At 50.1% G+C, this 20,700-nt stretch overlaps 1 protein-coding gene across 3 annotated transcripts in view; it reads right to left on the bottom strand.

Moving 5' to 3' along the window:
• The window catches only part of LOC130367881 (DBIRD complex subunit ZNF326-like), a 112,089-nt gene that overhangs the window by 83,892 nt on the left and 7,497 nt on the right, over nt 1-20,700 (bottom strand). For all 3 annotated transcript variants that reach the window (XM_056570838.1, XM_056570836.1, XM_056570837.1), the window contains exons 3-4: nt 18,330-18,504; nt 3,752-3,860 (exon numbers count right to left, since the gene is read on the bottom strand). In XM_056570838.1, coding sequence (XP_056426813.1) covers nt 3,752-3,860; nt 18,330-18,504 — 284 coding nt within the window. The remainder of the gene's footprint in view (nt 1-3,751; nt 3,861-18,329; nt 18,505-20,700) is intronic.

Genomic DNA, 20,700 nt, shown 5'->3' with positions numbered 1-20,700 from the left:
CTGATTTGACCACGCCCCCTTTCCTCCAATGGCCACGGCCCTTTTTCATTATTTTTTTTTTTTGTAAAATGGAGGGTTAGTTGGGTTTTTTTCAATTCTGGCGCAAATTCTGGTGCAGACAGACAAGACATGTTGGGTTTGCAATAGTAAATAAGGGCCAATATACCTTATATAAGTGGAGCATTTTTGTTGACACATGCAGCATCTTTTGTGAAAAACTGGAAAATTTCTGGTGTTTTTTTAACCCCTTAAGAATGCAGGGTTTTTCCGTTTTTGCATTTTCATTTTTTCCTCATCACCTTCTAAAAATCATAACGCTTTAAATTTTGCACACAAAATTCCATACGATGGCTTATTTTTTGGGCCACCAATTCTACTTTGCAGTGACAGTCATTTTACCAAAAAACACATTGAAACGGAAAAAAAATTAATTGTGCGACAAAATTGAAGAAAAAAACGTCATTTTGTAACTTTTGGGGGCTTCCATTTCTACGCAGTGCATTTCTCGGTAAAAATTACACCTTAACTTTATTCTGTAGGTCCATACGATTAAAATGATACCCTACTTATATAGGTTGGATTTTGTCATACTTTGGAAAAAAATCATAACTACATGCAGGAAAATGTAAAAGTTAAAAAAAATCTTCTAACCCCTAAAACTTTTTTATTTTTCCGCGAACGGGCCGGTATGAGGGCTCATTTTTTGCGCGTGTTCTGAAGTTTGTATCGGTACCATTAACTTTTTGATCGCTTTTTATTCATTTTTTCATGATATAAAAAGTGACCAAAAATACGCTATGTTGGACTTTGGAATTTTTTTGCACGTAAGCAATTGACCGTGCGGTTTAATTAACGATATATTTTTATAGTTCGGACATTTCCGCACGTGGCGATACCACATATGTTTATATTTATTTACACAGTTTTTTTTTTATGGGAAAAGGGGGGTGATTCAAACTTTTATTAGGGAAGGGGTTAAATGACCTTCTCCGATGCCCTGCCTTCCGGAGCTCCGCTCGCAGCGTCAAGAAGTTTATTACTCCGAACGCTGTGTGCGGGCTTCCGTGTTCGAGGCCGCCCCCTCGTGAAATCACGCCGGCCCCCTCGTGACGTCACGCCCGCCCCCCCACAACGAAATTCTATGGGAAGGGGGCGGAGTAATATACTTCTGGACGCTGCGAGCAGAGCTCCGGAAGGCAGGGCAGTGGAGAACCCCTTTAACTTATTTTTTCACTTTTTTTTTTTTTTTGCAGTGCTATAGCTCCCATAGGGAGCTATAGCACTGCACACACTGATCTTTTACTCTGATCCTTGCAAAGCCATAGCTTTGCATGGATCAGAAAGATAGGGGCTTGATTGCTCAAGCCTGTAGCTCAGGCTTGGAGCAATCAAACGCCGATCGGATTTTATCGCGATGTCCTGATCAGCCCGACTGAGCTGCCAGGAAGCGTTTACTTTCACTTTCAGATGTGGCGGTCAACTTTGATTGCCGCGTCTGAAGGGTTAATAGCGCGCAGCACAACGAGCGGTGCTGCACGCTATTAGCCCAGGGTCCCGGCTATTAGCAGCCAGGACCGACCCGGTGTGACCCCGTTTTAAACACCGGGACCGGGCGTACAGGTGTGCCCTACGTCCTTAACAGGTTAAAATTATTTTTTATTGTATACACTGTGCGGTAAAAGTGAGGTTATATTTATTCTGTGGGTCAATACGATTATGGCGATACCCATTTTATATGGCTTTCTATGTTCTTTTTCCTTTTCAGAGCAAAATTATTTTTCTGCCATTCATTTTCCAACAGCCGTAATTTTTTTATTTTTCATTCTTTGCCATTGAGAGGGGGCTTATTTTTTTGTGGGATGAGCCCTACTTTTTATCGGGATCATTTTTGCGATCCGTGCTCTTTTTTTTATTTTTATTTTTTTATTCCGCTATATGTACAAAAATTGATGAATTTTGTGCTTTTTTTTTTACGGCTTTCACCATGTGGGATAATTTACACTATAGTTTTATAGTACATGTCATGGTAATACCTATTATGTCTATGTTTCGTGTTTTTTTTATCTTTTTTGATGATAATACAGGCCTTTTATTGGGAAAGGGGCATTTTTTTTCACACTTTTACTGAAGAACTTTTTATTTTATTTTTTACACTTTTTACATTTTATACTATGCTGCAATACATTTGTACTGCAGCACAGTATGACCCGATCAGCTGCACACACTACAGCCTGTGCGATCCAGCCTGTGGCTGGATCTCACAGGCTTCTGTAGCAGGCAGAAAAGAGGTCATCATCTGACCTCCTGCTGCCATAGCAACCAACGGCGACCCACGATCGCATGGCTACGCCGCCGTTGGTGAACAGGGGGAGCGCGCACCCCGTCAACACCATAGATGCCATGAAAAGCATTGATCACGGCATCTATGGGGTTAATGCTGCCGGGACCGGCAGGACCCCGGCTGTGATTGACAGCTGTCTCCCACCGCCGATCTTCTGTGCTGCCCGCGGCAGTGCAGGAGATTTCTAGGACGTATGCATATGTTCCAGTGCGCGAACGTGTCGGGTGTTGGGATGTATGCATATGTTCTATAGCGGGAAGGGGTTAAAGAAGATATCCCATGCAGCAAAGAAAAAAAAAAATACCTAGCCATTCCATAGTATATTCACCTACCACCTCTCTGACATGTTTGTGATTTTTTTTCCGCCCCCCCATTCACCGGCTATTCAGCTCATAAATTCCAGTTACTTCCTGGTTATGGCGGCTATGCCTGTGATCTCAAAGACTACATTTCCCTGCATGCACTGCTCACATTTCCTGCTCTCAGCTGCCTGAGCAGAGAACTTGTTACCACCCCTAACTTATGTTAGCCACTCCCACATAACACTGAGCTCCAATCATAGCCCTATACAGCAGGGTGGCCACGAGGAAACAAAATGTAATCTCAGTGCTCAGAGAGAGGGATCCTGGAGTGGAAGCTGCAGTTTTACACTGTAAAATCACTCCCTCCCCCTCCTCCTCTCAATGAAACAGCTTTACAGTGGCACAATCACCTCCCCCCTCCTCTGCCCTGCACTCCTCTCTCCCCAGTGCTCAGTGTGACAGCTCCCTCCCCTCCCCCCTCTCCTCCGTTCTCAGTGTATAAACATTAGCAAGGAGAGGGGAGAGAATCAGCCTGTTTGCTGACTCTGCTATGATCTGAATCAGCCGGCATATAGGCAGTGCTGCTCAGCCAATCACTGCAGAACTGAGGGAGGACAGTGTGAATATTCATCAGATGGGAGGGGCTAAGCCCGAGCTCAGGGAGCTCTCTGCAGCACAGGGGTTTTCTGGGTAATTGTCACGTCACGGCCCCGGGATGCTGCTGATAACAGCCTGAATAGGGGGTCGCAAGTCATGAAAACCTGGAACAGCTGAATTTCCTATCAGACAGAAGAATGCAGATAAAGCTTGTTTCTAAGCAGCACTGGTAATGGAAGTGATTTACAAACCTATATAACTTTACCTTCTGCACTAAAAGCTGAACAATTGTTTACTGTGAGACTTGTCCTTTAACATTTCCTTCCAGCCTACCTGGATAACCCTAATTTTCTACATTCATCTTTCCTCACAGGAAATGCTGATCCCTACCCTGGGGGTCCAAGGCAGATATGTGTCCAAGCATACCCACCACAACATGCTCAACCTTGTATGACGGCCACAATACCCATTGTTGACCTTTGACTCCTGTGTAAATTTCCTGACACCTCACCTCCGTCTGATCTCGGCTCCTCAAATTTACTGTGCTCAGCAGAAGTATTCATCTGTTTCACAGCTGGTGGTCCTTGGTCTTCCGACGTTTTATTCCGTTCTCTTATATGCTGTAAAAGAAAAAATGGAAAAAAGGGGAAGTCAAAGAAGGGTGCAACAGTGCACCACTGAAACGCCTTTAATCTGACATTTGATAATCCACATTATTCAGCTATTATTCCTACTTCAATATTTTGCAGAATTTCAAACACGCACAACCAGAAGACTAAGCAGAGGGGAAACATTCTTGCATCAGATTTTGCAGATAGGCACAACCTACCAGGTATCTACATAAGACAGTCCTAGGGGATTGCGTAGGCCACTGTCTGCTATACGGTTTTGGTGATAAGCTGATGAGGGGAGTCTCCATTTTTTGGTTTGGATTATCAATAGTTGCTGTAATCTCTATTTAAAAGGGGATATTCATTAACAGAAACACAGAGCTACCTTCTTCCAAAAACAGCACCACCCCTGTCCTCAGGTTGTCTGTGGTATTACAGCTTGGCTCAATGGAACTGAGCAGCAATACTACGCACAACCTGAGGACAGATGTGGTGCTGTCTTTGGAAGAAATTAGCTCTGTGTTGCTTACCCTGGAAAACCCCTTGACTGCATCGTGTCAGATGTTAAATGGCCAAGAAAAGGATAATCTCCAGTCTAAGGCTCCTTTCACACTACTGTTTTCACCCGGTAGGTGACATCCATTAGGAAAATAGCGGGAGAAATTTTTTTGCAGGACACATCTTTTTCTCCCGCTATCTTCGACCGCGTTATAACGGAAGTTAGAGGAATCCCATTCAAGTGAATGGGATCCTCTTTGCCCGTTAGGACTACCATAATGCTCTGTTACAATAACGTTAAGGTATCGGTATAGGTCCTCGCCACTAGGAGGAGACACTAAGCAGGTATTGGCTCTTCTCTGGCAGGCTATACCCCTCTTACCCACACTAGCCTAACCAGTTTGTGTAAAAGCAATAGAAAGGCAACATAAGGAAAAAGGAACCAACAACAACCTGATCCTAGAACCAAGAACTACACGAACAAGAAAGTTCTTGGGTTTATAGCACACCAAAAAGTAGGTGGGAGCTGCGTAATCCAATGAGAAATGGAGATTTTGTTGTACTCACCGTAAAATCTCTTTCTCGTAGCCTTCATTGGGGAAACCTTACTGATGGGTATATGCTCTTAGGAGGCGCTGACACTAGGAAAAAAAAGTCGGCTCCTCTTTGGCAGGATATACCCGCCGACTGGAAGTGAGGTAACCAGTTTTGTTACAGAGCCGTAGGAGAAGCCAACAAAGACATAAGTCCGAAGGACCCTGTAAAAGAATCACTGAAAAAGACCCAGAAAACATCATCCGTACAAAAAAGTAAGATATGGGTGGGTGCGATGTCCCCCCAATGAAGGCTACGAAAAAGAGATTTAACCGTGAGTACTCTTCATTGGGGGACACCTAAACTGAGGGGATGTACCAAAGCAGTCCCCTAGGGTGGGAATAACAACCACCAGAGAAAGGGAAACAGTCAGAGACCGAACCCACTCGTCCTTAAGGGGTGCGGACGAGACCCCAGGCCAGAGACAACCGAGGCCAAGAAACTGAGCTCCCGGAAGATTCACCGTCCATGGAGATGGACTAGGACACCAAGGGAAGGGACCGTCTTATGAAGGGAGTAAGAAAAAGGTCGACTATGAAGCCAGCTAGGACAGAACCATCCCAGGAGGAGGTAGGAAATCAACCCCAAGGAACACAGAACCAGACAGAGGGCTAGCCCAGCTGGGAAACAAAAATGGAAAAGGGCACAAAAAGAGAACCCCATAAAGAGTTAACCGATTCAAGAGAACATGGCGGAAAAACGCCAGGGAGAGCAGCGTACGCCTAAGCAGAAGGCGAGCACTGTGAGAGAATAAAGTTGGTTCAAGACGCCATGATGTTCATTTTCAGCCATAATTGAATACATTTGTTAGCAACCTTAGATTGGATTTTTCTGGAAGGAATGCAAGGGCGCCACAGGGTTTTTCAACAGGATGTACAAATCGCGCTTGGAAAGACATCTTGTATGAATTAAGTATTGTACCATATGTATGATATCACCGTTTTTCTGCATGTAACATATGTAAGGAGGGGTCTTTCTCCCACACAGTAGAACTGATTATGAACACTGAGTCTGTGTAAAAGTCATTTCTCTGAGCTCGTGTGTATTAATTAGAAACTCTGTGACATCGCATTAAAGTCCCCTTGAAGACTTCCCCGACAGCACTAGAGGTGGAGACCAGAAAACCACTGGAAAAAAAGGAGACGGAAACCGGCTCTAGAGAGGTCTGGTGCATAAGAGCGATTACTCGAACATCTGGAGACCCAAAACCCCTGTCCCAGGGGCCCGCCGTGAGCACCCAGAAGGCGAAATTAGCTCGACTGGTGTAATCTGGCTGAACCAAACGCCCTCCATCCCGGGAGTACATGGACCCCGAAGGAGACAGACATGGGAACTGGAGGTTCCTGAGTAACCTGAAAGACGTACACAGAAGGATAAATGGCCAAGAAGGAGCGGAAGACCAAAAAAGGAGCATCGCAGAACACCAGAGCGGCCGACATGGGAATTTGGAGGTTCCTGTATCTCCTGGAAGACTTACACCTGAAGGGGAAGGAAACCCAACAGCCGCAAAGCGCTCCGGGAGACAAACTTTCGTGTCGAGACAAGAAGAAGAGTGGTACAGAAAAACCGCCCCACAATGGAATCACAGAGAAGTCTGGGCAAGATCGCCACCCCTGCCTGAGACCTCAACCATCACTAAGGCCCAAGGAACCAGGAGGGTCAACCCAAAAAAGAAGGCACGCCACAGCAGTCCAATCCCAGGAGACTAACTAGAGTTGGACCCCAGCGGTCCGTGAAGACCAGAGCACTCCAAAGCAACATCCCGTCAGGACGGGAATGGAGGGGAAAAAAAAAAAGGGAACCCAGCAGAGACTCCCAGGTACAGGACACAGGGAGGTCACTCTAGAACACTGTGGTGTCAGTGTTGCACAACCAACACTGTCAAGGGAAGGATGAACACACCCTTCCAGGGAGATTGCGCCAAGGGAGGAGAGCAATGGCAGGACCCAAACAACAGACAGTGGTTAAACTGGCTGTCGCTGAGCCATAAATGAGTGCGTAAACTCCTCCAACAGGAGAGTGCCAAGGCTGTATGAGCAGCAGTAGATAACAAAAAAAAAAACAGGAGGAGAGAGATGGCTCCGTCTTGGTAGATGATAGCCCTCAGCAAAATAGTCCCCCTAGCGGAGGGGAAATCAAGGGGTGGTCGAGAGAAAACCCAGGCATCTTCCACGCCAGCTCCCTGATCCCTGTACCCCCTGTGGAAGGGGGATTGATAAGTGCGCCAGGCACTGTCGAAGCAGAGAATGCCGCCCTACGGCAACGGGACAAAGTACTGGGTGGACGTAGCCCCCCAGGAACCCTACAACAACATATAGAGACATGGAGGGAACAGAATCCTGGATACAGGTGCTGGGAAAGGAAACAAAGACATGGCTACGAATGCGAATAAGAAGCACACGCACAGAGCAACCAACAGCGTTGAGAGGAATACCCCATCGGGGTGAAACCCTGGACAAGATGGGTGCCAACTAAGCCATCCTAGACGTGTCTAAGGCAACAGAGCAGATGCCTGAGCCATCCTGCACAGGAAACCAGGAATAGATCTGGAGGCAGAGGGGGGGCTGAACAGACTGTGTCGCCGCAACAGGCCCCCTGCCAGAACAGAGGTGCTCAACCGTCGCAGGACTTCAGAATAAGATCACAGGAGGGCCCGAGGCACACCACACCAAACAGAAGGGAGGGTGGGCACTACACGTGCAGAGGACCTTAGCATACATAGGGACACAGACATGGTTACCTCACGATAGTAGTGGGATACCAAACTGCAGACACGGAGGAAACTGCAGACATCCAAAAGTCTGGTAGAATGGAAGACAGGCTCAGCACCCAAAAGGTGTGTCACAACCATGCCCCTAGCAGACCAACGTGGCACTCTTAGAAAAAAGGAACAGAGAGTACAGCTGTAGCCATGAAAAGCCATGGAACCTGCAGGAGACGCCCACACCCCAGCTCCTAATGGTGCTACACCCCAGGACTGCTGTCGCAGATGCAGTCGGAACTACGCCTAGGCAGTGGCTTACCTGTCCCAGGGGCCCGCCGTGAGCACCCAGAAGGCGAAATTAGCTCGACTGGTGTAATCCGGCTGAACCAAACGCCCTCCATCCCGGGAGTACATGGACCCCGAAGGAGACAGACATGGGAACTGGAGGTTCCTGAGTAACCTGAAAGATGTACACAGAAGGATAAATGGCCAAGAAGGAGCGGAAGACCAAAAAAGGAGCATCGCAGAACACCAGAGCGGCCGACATGGGAATTTGGAGGTTCCTGTATCTCCTGGAAGACTTACACCTGAAGGGGAAGGAAACCCAACAGCCGCAAAGCGCTCCGGGAGACAAACTTTCGTGTCGAGACAAGAAGAAGAGTGGTACAGAAAAACCGCCCCACAATGGAATCACAGAGAAGTCTGGGCAAGATCGCCACCCCTGCCTGAGACCTCAACCATCTCTAAGGCCCAAGGAACCAGGAGGGTCAACCCAAAAAAGAAGGCACGCCACAGCAGTCCAATCCCAGGAGACTAACTAGAGTTGGACCTCAGCGGTCCGTGAAGACCAGAGCACTCCAAAGCAACATCCCGTCAGGACGGGAATGGAGGGGGAAAAAAAAAAGGGAACCCAGCAGAGACTCCCAGGTACAGGACACAGGGAGGTCACTCTAGAAAACTGTGGTGTCAGTGTTGCACAACCAACACTGTCAAGGGAAGGATGAACACACCCTTCCAGGGAGATTGCGCCAAGGGAGGAGAGCAATGGCAGGACCCAAACAACAGACAGTGGTTAAACTGGCTGTCGCTGAGCCATAAATGAGTGCGTAAACTCCTCCAACAGGAGAGTGCCAAGGCTGTATGAGCAGCAGTAGATAACAAAAAAAAAAACAGGAGGAGAGAGATGGCTCCGTCTTGGTAGATGATAGCCCTCAGCGAAATAGTCCCCCTAGCGGAGGGGAAATCAAGGGGTGGTCGAGAGAAAACCCAGGCATCTTCCACGCCAGCTCCCTGATCCCTGTACCCCCTATGGAAGGGGGATTGATAAGTGCGCCAGGCACTGTCGAAGCAGGGAATGCCGCCCTACGGCAACGGGACAAAGTACTGGGTGGACGTAGCCCCCCAGGAACCCTACAACAACATATAGAGACATGGAGGGAACAGAATCCTGGATACAGGTGCTGGGAAAGGAAACAAAGACATGGCTACGAATGCGAATAAGAAGCACACGCACAGAGCAACCAACAGCGTTGAGAGGAATACCCCATCGGGGTGAAACCCTGGACAAGATGGGTGCCAACTAAGCCATCCTAGACGTGTCTAAGGCAACAGAGCAGATGCCTGAGCCATCCTGCACAGGAAACCAGGAAGAGATCTGGAGGCAGAGGGGGGGCTGAACAGACTGTGTCGCCGCAACAGGCCCCCTGCCAGAACAGAGGTGCTCAACCGTCGCAGGACTTCAGAATAAGATCACAGGAGGGCCCGAGGCACACCACACCAAACAGAAGGGAGGGTGGGCTCTACACATGCAGAGGACCTTAGCATACATAGGGACACAGACATGGTTACCTCACGATAGTAGTGGGATACCAAACTGCAGACACGGAGGAAACTGCAGACATCCAAAAGTCTGGTAGAATGGAAGACAGGCTCAGCACCCAAAAGGTGTGTCACAACCATGCCCCTAGCAGACCAACGTGGCACTCTTAGAAAAAAGGAACAGAGAGTGCAGCTGTAGCCATGAAAAGCCATGGAACCTGCAGGAGACGCCCACACCCCAGCTCCTAATGGTGCTACACCCCAGGACTGCTGTCGCAGATGCAGTCGGAACTACGCCTAGGCAGTGGCTTACCTGTCCCAGGGGCCCGCCGTGAGCACCCAGAAGGCGAAATTAGCTCGACTGGTGTAATCCGGCTGAACCAAACGCCCTCCATCCCGGGAGTACATGGACCCCGAAGGAGACAGACATGGGAACTGGAGGTTCCTGAGTAACCTGAAAGACGTACACAGAAGGATAAATGGCCAGGAAGGAGCGGAAGACCAAAAAAGGAGCATCGCAGAACACCAGAGCGGCCGACATGGGAATTTGGAGGTTCCTGTATCTCCTGGAAGACTTACACCTGAAGGGGAAAGAAACCCAACAGCCGCAAAGCGCTCCGGGAGACAAACTTTCGTGTCGAGACAAGAAGAAGAGTGGTACAGAAAAACCGCCCCACAATGGAATCACAGAGAAGTCTGGGCAAGATCGCCACCCCTGCCTGAGACCTCAACCATCACTAAGGCCCAAGGAACCAGGAGGGTCAACCCAAAAAAGAAGGCACGCCACAGCAGTCCAATCCCAGGAGACTAACTAGAGTTGGACCCCAGCGGTCCGTGAAGACCAGAGCACTCCAAAGCAACATCCCGTCAGGACGGGAATGGAGGGGAAAAAAAAAAAGGGAACCCAGCAGAGACTCCCAGGTACAGGACACAGGGAGGTCACTCTAGAAAACTGTGGTGTCAGTGTTGCACAACCAACACGGTCAAGGGAAGGATGAACACACCCTTCCAGGGAGATTGCGCCAAGGGAGGAGAGCAATGGCAGGACCCAAACAACAGACAGTGGTTAAACTGGCTGTCGCTGAGCCATAAATGAGGGCGTAAACTCCTCCGACAGGAGAGTGCCAAGGCTGTATGAGCAGCAGTAGATAACAAAAAAAAAAACAGGAGGAGAGAGATGGCTCCGTCTTGGTAGATGATAGCCCTCAGCGAAATAGTCCCCCTAGCGGAGGGGAAATCAAGGGGTGGTCGAGAGAAAACCCAGGCATCTTCCACGCCAGCTCCCTGATCCCTGTACCCCCTGTGGAAGGGGGATTGATAAGTGCGCCAGGCACTGTCGAAGCAGGGAATGCCGCCCTACGGCAACGGGACAAAGTACTGGGTGGACGTAGCCCCCCAGGAACCCTACAACAACATATAGAGACATGGAGGGAACAGAATCCTGGATACAGGTGCTGGGAAAGGAAACAAAGACATGGCTACGAATGCGAATAAGAAGCACACGCACAGAGCAACCAACAGCGTTGAGAGGAATACCCCATCGGGGTGAAACCCTGGACAAGATGGGTGCCAACTAAGCCATCCTAGACGTGTCTAAGGCAACAGAGCAGATGCCTGAGCCATCCTGCACAGGAAACCAGGAATAGATCTGGAGGCAGAGGGGGGGCTGAACAGACTGTGTCGCCGCAACAGGCCCCCTGCCAGAACAGAGGTGCTCAACCGTCGCAGGACTTCAGAATAAGATCACAGGAGGGCCCGAGGCACACCACACCAAACAGAAGGGAGGTTGGGCTCTACACGTGCAGAGGACCTTAGCATACATAGGGACACAGACATGGTTACCTCACGATAGTAGTGGGATACCAAACTGCAGACACGGAGGAAACTGCAGACATCCAAAAGTCTGGTAGAATGGAAGACAGGCTCAGCACCCAAAAGGTGTGTCACAACCATGCCCCTAGCAGACCAACGTGGCACTCTTAGAAAAAAGGAACAGAGAGTGCAGCTGTAGCCATGAAAAGCCATGGAACCTGCAGGAGACGCCCACACCCCAGCTCCTAATGGTGCTACACCCCAGGACTGCTGTCGCAGATGCAGTCGGAACTACGCCTAGGCAGTGGCTTACCTGAACTTCCGCCACGCAGTAGGAAGTGTATGGTAGTTGACCCGATGTAGCAGTAAACTATGGAGACAGCCGTCCGGCTGACTGGTGGAACATTCCTTCGAACCCTCCCACGAACAGTGGGGCACAGGACTACGGCCAAACTTATGGGCAACACGTTGGTGTAGGAGACCATGCAGACTAATAACTGGCAGCAGTCCCTTGTTCCTGCAGGAACCCTCTGACAGAGTCCTCACACCAACATTGAGGTACGGGAAGTCACAGCTATGCACACGGTAGCATCCCTGGCACGACCTGCCACAGCGAGTCACGTCTCTGACAGAGCGACAACCCTGGCGAAAACAGGTATGCCAGAGGCATACCTCAACTGACTCAATGCAATGTGTCATATCAGGTCCCGTACAGGGTGATTGAGACAATAAAAGGGCCCCCGCATACTGTCCCAGAAAAAAGAGCCCAGCAGATATTTTTGGTGCACTGTACCCGAACATACTGCCATATCGGGTCAATGCACAGGGCGACGGAAGCAAGCTTCGAAATCAGCCCACGTTCTCAAAAAAGGGATTTTTGTCTTACCGTAAAATCTTTTTCTCAGAGGATCCATTGGGGGACACAGACCTTGGGGGTATGCTGTTGTTGCTAGGAGACTTGACACTAAGGAAATCAAAAAGTCGGCTCTTCCCAGCAGGATATACCCGCCTACAGAGCCTGAGGTAATCAGTTTAGTCCCCAAGCAGTAGGAGAGGACCGAGAAGGCAGAAAACCAAGACCAGTCCGAGGTAACCAGAACAAAAAATTAGCTGAATACACCCTCGGACACGTAACCAAAACCGGAACACCAAAGAAAGGGTGGGAGCTGTGTCCCCCAATGGATCCTCTGAGAAAAAGATTTTACGGTAAGACAAAAATCCCTTTTTCTCTATCGGCTCCATTGGGGGACACAGACCTTGGGACGTACCAAAGCCGTCCCTAGGGTGGGCACAGAAAACAATCAAGAGGCAGGCTGGGCCACTGCCGCCTGCAACACCTTACGGCCCAGACTAGCATCCGTGGATGCAAAGGTATGAACCTGGTAGAATTTAGTAAAAGTGTGCAAGGACGACCAGGTAGCCGCCTTACAGACTTGAGAGGCTAAAGCCCTGGAATGGAGAGCAAAGGAAGCTCCGACAGAACGCGTGGAGTGAACTGAAACCCTGAAAGGAGGGGGCTTCCCCCTGCAACGGTAAGCCTCTGAAATGGCAGACTTGATCCACCGCGAAATGGTTGCCTTGGAAGCAGGTAAACCCTTACGGTGACCGTCCGTAAGAACAAAAAAGGAATCACATTGACGAAAGGGAGACGTAACAGAGAGGTAGGTACGCACTGCCCGTACCACATCAAGTTTATGAAGCAAATGCTCCCCAGAATGAGATGGAGCAGGACAAAAGGACGGAAAACAGAAACCACCTTAGGTAAAAAAAAAAAGAAGGAACCGGACAAAAAAAAAAAACTTTGTCCTGATGGACAATTAGAAAGGGAGAGCAGCAAGAAAGAGCCGCCAACTCCAAAACCCGTCTGATGGAGGTAATTGCCATAAGGAACGCCACCTTCCAGGAAAGGAGACGAAGGGTAACCTCCCTAAGGGGTTCAAAGGGCGCGCCCTGCTGTGCGCCAAGGACCAAATTAAGATCCCAAGGAGGAGTTGTAAGGAGGAACCTCGTGGGCCACTCCTTGAAGGAAGGCCCGAACATGAGAATAAGATGCCAGAGGGCGTTGGAAAAGAATGGAAAGGGCAGACAATTGACCCTTTAAAGAAGGCTTGTGTGCCTTGAGCATGGTGCATATCACTTGAGTTGAGAAGCCACGGGCCCTTAGTACCGTGGTCTCAACCACCATGCCGTCAAATGCAGTGATGGTAATTAGGGGTGGCCCAGGGGACCCTGAGAGAGAAGGCGCAGCAGAACGTTGTCCATGAGCCGGATGACATCAGCGTACCCCGCCCTCCGAGGCCAATCTGGAGCCACGAGAATGGCGGGAATGCCCTCTGCTTTGAGCTTCCTCAGGACCCTGGGAATGCGAGGAAGAGGAGGGAACAGATAAGGTAGGGTGAACCCCGACCAAGGAATTACCAGTGCATCCGCTGCCAGAGCACGGGGGTCCTGTGACTTGACACAAAGAGGGGAACCTTCTGGTTGTGGCGGGATGCAAAGAGATCCACATCTGGAGTTCCCCAGAGGCCGCAGATCTCTGCGAACACCTCCGGATGAAGGGACCACTGGCCGGGGCCGGGAGAGGACTGGCTTAGGAAGTCCGCTTCCCAATTGTTCACGCCTGGCATGTGAATTACCGAGATGGCTGGAACCCTGAGCTCCGCCCAGAGCAGGATCTTGGAAACTTCGGCCATCGCCGTCAGACTGTGGGTGCCACCCTGGCGATTGATGTATGCCACCGCAGTGGAGTTGTCCGACTGGACACGAACTGGGCGGTCCTGGAGAAGGATCTCCCAATGTAACAGGCAAAGGTAGATTGCCCTCAGCTCTAAGATGTTGATCGGGAACAGTGTCTCCCTGGGAGACCAAAAGCCCTGGACTGTCCGGTCTCAGAAGACACCCCTCCAACCCGAAAGGCTGGCATCCATCGTGACAACCAGCCAATAGAGGGGCAGGAAGGAGCACCCCTGAAGAAGCGGGGGGAGCGGATCCACCACAGAAGGGAGCGACGAGATGACCGAGGAAGTACGATCTTGCGATCGAGGGACAATGGGGACCTGTCTCAACGGGATAGAATTGCAAATTGAAGGAGTCGAAAATTAAATTGAGGGAAGGGAACGGCCTCCATGGCCGTCCCATCCGACTCAGGACTTCCATGCAAAACCGAATGGATACTAGGGAGGGGTTCCTGAGTATACGAACCCTCGACAGAAGGGTCAACCGCTTGTCCGGCGGAAGATGAACCCGGGCGGACCAGGTATTGAATCGAAGTCCTAGAAAAACCAGGGACTGAGTGGGGGATAGGTTGGACTTGTCCCGATTGACCAACCAACCGAAGCGAGACAGGGCCTGAAGAGTGAGGGTGAGACTCTCTAGATTCTGGTCCTTGGACGGAGCCTTGATCAGAAGGTCGTCCAAGTAAGGGATCACTGAGACCTCCCTTGTCCGTAGCAGACCGATCACAGGCTCAAGGACCTTGGTGAACACCCTCGGAGCTGTGGCTAGGCCGAAAGGGAGAGCCACAAACTGAAAATGTCCCTCCGGGACAGCAAAGCGGAGGAACCGCTGATGTCCCGGAAATTTCGGAACATGGAGATAGGCGTCCCTAATGTCTACTGAGGAAAGAAACTCCCCCTGATCCATGGTTGCCACGGAGAGACTCCATGCGGAAGTGGAGCAAGAGGAGATGCCGGCTGAGGAGCTTTAGATCCAAGATGGGGCATACTGGACCCCCTTTTCTTGGGAACTACAAAGAGGTTGGAATAAAAACCCCAAAAGCGTTCCCTGGGAGGAACCGGAACAATGACCCCCTGAATGAGGAGAGACTGAAGCGCACCCCAGAAGGCCTAAGCAGGGGAGAGGGAGATCGTGGAGCTCGGGAAAGGAAAAAGCGATCCTTTGGAAGAGAGGCAAACTTGATCCGGTAACCGTTGGACACCACATCCCTGACCAGGAGTCCTGCACATGCGTGGTCCAGACGTCCCGGAAGAGTAACAGACGACCTCCCACCAGAGAAAAATCCGCAGGTGGGGGCGTCCCTTCAGGCGGAGGTGGGTTTGCGGGTACCCACCTTGGCGCAAAGCGGCCCGAACGGTTATCCTAATTCCAGGATGTGCGAGAAGGCATCTGCCTGGTCCCCTTCGTGACCCCAAAGGTCCGAAAGGAGGTAGATTTACAGCGGGAGGTAGTTCTACAGGCCTTATTTTGAGGTAATAAGGAACTCTTCCCTCCCGTGGCTTCAGAGATGATCTCATCTAGGCGCTTACTAAAAAGCCAAGAACCAATAAAAGGAAGCTCAGTGAGAGACTTCTTAGTGGCTGCCTCCGCATCCCAGGCTTTGAGCCACGCGGAGCTACAGAGAGCCACAAGGTTACACGTGGCAAAAGCAGCACAGCGGGCCGACTGCATGGAAGCAGAACATAGAAAATCTCCCGCTTTAGAAAGCAGGAGAATTAAGTCAGCCCGTTCTTCCGAGGAAGCTCCAGAAGAATTGCCCTGGCGGAGTCGGGAAACCCAGATCTTAAGGGCCCAGGAAACCCAGGCAGAGGCAAAGGCAGGGAGAAGAGATGAACCCGCAGCCACAAAGGCAAATTTAGCCAAGCTCTCCCCTTTTTGTCCGCTGGATCCATAAAAGATGCAGCATCGGGCAAAGGTAGGGTAGTAGTCTTAGACAGACGGGAGACTGGTGGGTCCACCGTAGGAGGTGAGGACCACCGGGCAATGAGGTCCTTAACAAAGGGATAATGCGCTTGAACCTTCTTGGTTTCTTGAAACCTCGTCAGGGTGCCTCCAGGCAGACTCTAGCAAGGCTTCAAATTCAGCATGGGAGCTGAACATCTTGTGTGCCGGACGGGCACTATGAAAAGAAACTTCTGGGACAGCGTCTGAAGTTCCTGGGTCTTCTAGGTGAAAGGTGTCTCTTATGACCGTATCGGTCATGTCTGCGTGGTCTTCTGAGTCTTGAAACAGAAGCAGCCTCATCAACTAGTTCACCAGGGGAGTGAGAACTGGTGGAGGCAGCCTTAGAAGAGGGAGACACTGACCTGGCATGCCGTTCTGAAGACTCAGGGGAGCGTTTCGGGGAGCGTCTTCTGGAAGAAAGACACTTGCTGGAAGACGTAGCAGCGGGACGATGCCCATGCCTACGTCTGTACAAAGACTCCGGAGAGGAGTCAGAGGAATGGCCCCTATTACGCTTGTGAAAGCGTTTAAAATAGGGTGAGGGAGAGCGAGGAACAGTGTAAGGAGGACCTCTCTAAGGCAGTCACCACGGAACAGGAGACCTGCTCCAAGTCAGAAATAGACAGAGAGGGAAGACACCCACATTGGAGGGGCAGCAGAGCCCACTGGGTCAGGGAGAGCATCCTGAATAGGAATACCAGGAGGGTCAGGGGGTGCAGTGGTGCAGGCGGAACAAGTGGGTTCAGCAGACCCAGGCATTTAGCGTTGCAGCCCTTACAAGTATAGTAGGTGACCAGGGCCCCAGGTACCTGCTTAGAGGGAGGGACAGCGGACGTGGAAAAAATATGGTAATCTCACCAGCATCCATGTCCCCCACCAGGCAGCTGCAAGAGCCAGTCCACAAGTGACTGCGCTAAAAGACATCAAGGGAATATTTCCTGTGCCGGAAAAGAGGACATACTCACCCGCAGACTCCATCTTCATATACTCACCTAGACGGCTTCAACCAGCTTATGGCCACGCTGCATCATACCATGCTAAGATAGCGGGGGCAGTGGGGGACCCGGACCCAGGGTACAACCTCCAGGCGCTGGCCACTGGCGATAAGGAGCTGACAGTACATACTCTATGTCTATGCCCCTTTGTCGCACATGGGGGAACAGATAGCGCCATGCTCCTGAACCCCCACCTGAAAAGGGGAAATAAAAAGAAGGAAAAAAACCTAACTAAACAGCCCTTACTAGAAAATAATAAAAATTACCAGGTTTTGGGAGTTCCCAGACCTGTGTCTTGTCTCCTACTGACACTAGCTAAGACTGATTACCTCACTTCGAGTGGGCGGGTATATCCTGCTGGGAGGAGCCTCCTAGTGGGAAGTGCATATACCCATCAGTAAGGTGTCCCTCAATGAAGAGCAACCGAGAAAAGTATTTTATGGTGAGTACAGAAATCAATTTTTCTATGCATTGGGGGACACAGCACCGTGACATGTAAAAAAAAATCTAGAGGAGCTGCGGTGATCTGGGGCTGAGAGAATCCACAGACAAGCTTACAAGACAGCTGCAAGCAGAAAAACCTATGTTAACCTAGGCTGGCAGGGGGAAGAAGAAGAATCTGCCCTGAAGAGAAAAAGAATGCAATGGTCGTATGAACAGGTGACCGGCATCAGGGATAGTAATACCTGATGTCCTGGCACCTATAGGGGGGGATTGCATCACCCTGATAACCTGACTAGAAAAGGGAAAACAAAGAACTCCTACAGACACTAGGCTAACATTGCTTGGTGTGGTGCAGATAGCAAGGGTAAACACTCTTCTGACAAGTGATGCCCCCTAGTGATAAAGGTATATACACCCACAGTGCTTTTTTCCTAAAAGAGTACTTGTTACCAAAATAAACGTTTAAAATATTGTTCCTTATGCAAATATAAGACACTTTGCTATTTCCTTGCTATTAAAAATCTCAACCTTTATATGTTTTTAAACGATTGAATAAAGACCACTAGGTTCTGTTCTGTGCCACAAGTCAAACAGTTAGTTTGTTCCCCTCCCGGACTGGCAGGAGACCAAACTCAGGAAGTGCGTGCGGGGCAGGGTGAGGCACAGCTCTCACAGGCTTCAGTGACGTCGCGCCTGCTGGGGAACACCCCCTATCTCCTGCCGCAAGCTCACACAATGTGAGCAAAGGGAAAGGTATGATACACAGCTTTTTAAAGCTCAGAAAAAAAAATTAAGCGCAGGATGGGTGTTTGGAGTAGTACAGAGGTTTAGTGTGAATCTATAGGTATCTAAGGGTGAAGTATCATAGTATATCATGTGTGCACTCAGCATCTCACATTACAGATTAGTCATTGATAGACTGAGTTTTCTTACCTGTAAACTGTTTACTTTCAGTCTGAACCCTCCACCAAATAAGAAATGATCTACGAATACGCTTGTTTGCTCGTTAGGATGCCTATTATGTGGAGTGGGAACAAAGTTACCCCTGAAGCTCGGGTCACCTCTCCCCCATGGCGGACCCTGCTCTCTTTCTCTATATCCTCTGTGACTGCAAAAGAAAAAAAAAGAATTAGCTTGAGTGTTTTTTATGGATCCATATTAGCAATTGCTGTATCACTGGATATTATTCACCCATACCTGAAAAGGAAGATGTCCACCCTTAGAAGGATGCACTGCTGGTATATGGCTATATCCCATCCTCAAACAGTCAAATATATCAGAACTCAGGATAGGGGATAAAATGTATGATCGCAGGGGTCCCACCGCTAGGGACCCCCGCAATCTCGGTGCAGCCCACGGCATTTTGTGCTGAGCCCTGCTTCCGACATGGCGACCCCTGCGATCATACATCTTATCCCTTATCCAAAGGATAAGATGTATAAACCCGGAATACCTTTTTAAAACTGAAAATAAGGCTGTGGAGACGGACAGGAGCCTGATAAGCGTCAAGCATCAATAACAGTAGGGACCAGTAAGGAGAGTATGTGTTTCTCCTGTAAAATGCTTGTGTGAATCCGCTTTAAGGCTAAAAGGGGTTTTTCCTACATACAACACTCAATATCTATTCACAGGTTGTCACAGGATGAGTTATGGACATGCTTTATTAAACACTATAATAAAAACAGCTGAGCACTGTGCATTGTGCTACCTGCCATTAGGGCTGTAAATATGTGTATCACTGTATTTTTGTAACTTATGGCAGTTCCACGGTATATAACAGTATTCCTCCCCCCCCCCCCCCCCACACACACACACACACAAAATTAATTATCAGCCCAGCGCTGCGCTGTCCCCATCGGGGTAAATACTCACATATCACCCGCAAGCGCTGCCCTCCTCGTCCTCCTGTTTGTTGCGGCCGCCGGCACTGACACTCTATACTGTACGCTGTATCCCTATGCCCGAGCTGCAAAAGGTAGACAAAATAAACTTTAACGCACATTCCTATGTCGGCCTCACGCTCTTCCTGGGGACGGCAACGTCGGACAGCCATCAGCCTATCACCGGCCGCAGCGATGTTCCGCCTCGGCCGGTGATAGGCTGAGCCCACAGTCATGTAAGTAGCCGGCTTCTTACATGACAGTGGGCTCAACCTATCACCTGCCGAGGCGGAACATCGCTGCGGCCAGTGATAGGCTGACGGCTGTCCTACGTTCCCGTCCCCAGGAAGCTGGGCCAGACCGACGGGGAAGGGGAGTTAAAGTAAATTTTGTTTACCTTTTGCAGCCCGGGCATAGGGATACAGCAGAGTGTCAGTGCCGGCGGCCCGCAACAAACAGGAGGACGAGGAGGGCAGCGCTTGCGGGTGATATGTGAGTATTTACCCCGATGGGGACAGCGCAGCGCTGGGCTGATAATTAATTGGGGGGAAGGGGGGCACAGCGCTCGCGGGGCACATATGATGAGTTCCCCGATGTGGGGACAGAGCAGCGCTGGGCTGATAATTCATTCATTCCCGAGGGGGAGGGGCCAAACCAGTATTGCGGTATGGGGGAAAAATTCATATCGTGCAGGACAAAAATTTCGGTATTCGGTATGAACCGGTATACCGCCCAGCCCTATCTGCCATATATTTGAGTGAAGCATCGGTGTGCATGTCCAACCACCTCTCTGTTGCACCAGGCCCCCTGTGATTCCCACCTTTGATGAAGGTCCCAGCAGTTGGACATTCACTTATCAAATACTTATTACCTATCTGAGGGCTAAGTGTTAATAGGATACTCCCCTGGAAAACATTAGAATTTTTAGTTTTTTTTTTAAAGTCAACTGGTGCCAGAAAGTTAAAGGGGTGTCACTGTCCCACCGCTGCCCGATTCCCTCACCGTCCTCGGGTTGCATGTCCCGCCGATGCCCGATTCCATCATGGTGACCGCGCTCTTTATGGTACTGCAGCGTCCTTATCTGTCACTGTGCGCCGCGCACAAGTGACGTCCTCAACGCAACATCACTCGTCAGTCAGTGCGCGACGCACAGTGACAGATAAGGACGCTGCAGGAACATAAAGAGCGCGGTCACCAGGATGGAATCAGGCATCGGCGTGACATGCAACCCGAGGACGGTGAGGGAATCGGGCATCGGCGGGACATGTAACCCGAGGATGGTGAGGGAATCGGGCATCGGCGGGACATGCAACCCAAGGACGGTGAGGGAATCGGGCAGCGACAGGGACAGTGATATGTAACTTTAAAATAGGGGATAGGGGACGGAATCGGGTGGCGGCGGCAGGACTCTAGCCCCACAGTTC

Source organism: Hyla sarda, chromosome 4 (assembly GCF_029499605.1).
Source record: "Hyla sarda isolate aHylSar1 chromosome 4, aHylSar1.hap1, whole genome shotgun sequence".
Taxonomy (NCBI): domain Eukaryota; kingdom Metazoa; phylum Chordata; class Amphibia; order Anura; family Hylidae; genus Hyla; species Hyla sarda.
This window is presented reverse-complemented; position numbering and strand designations above follow the sequence as displayed.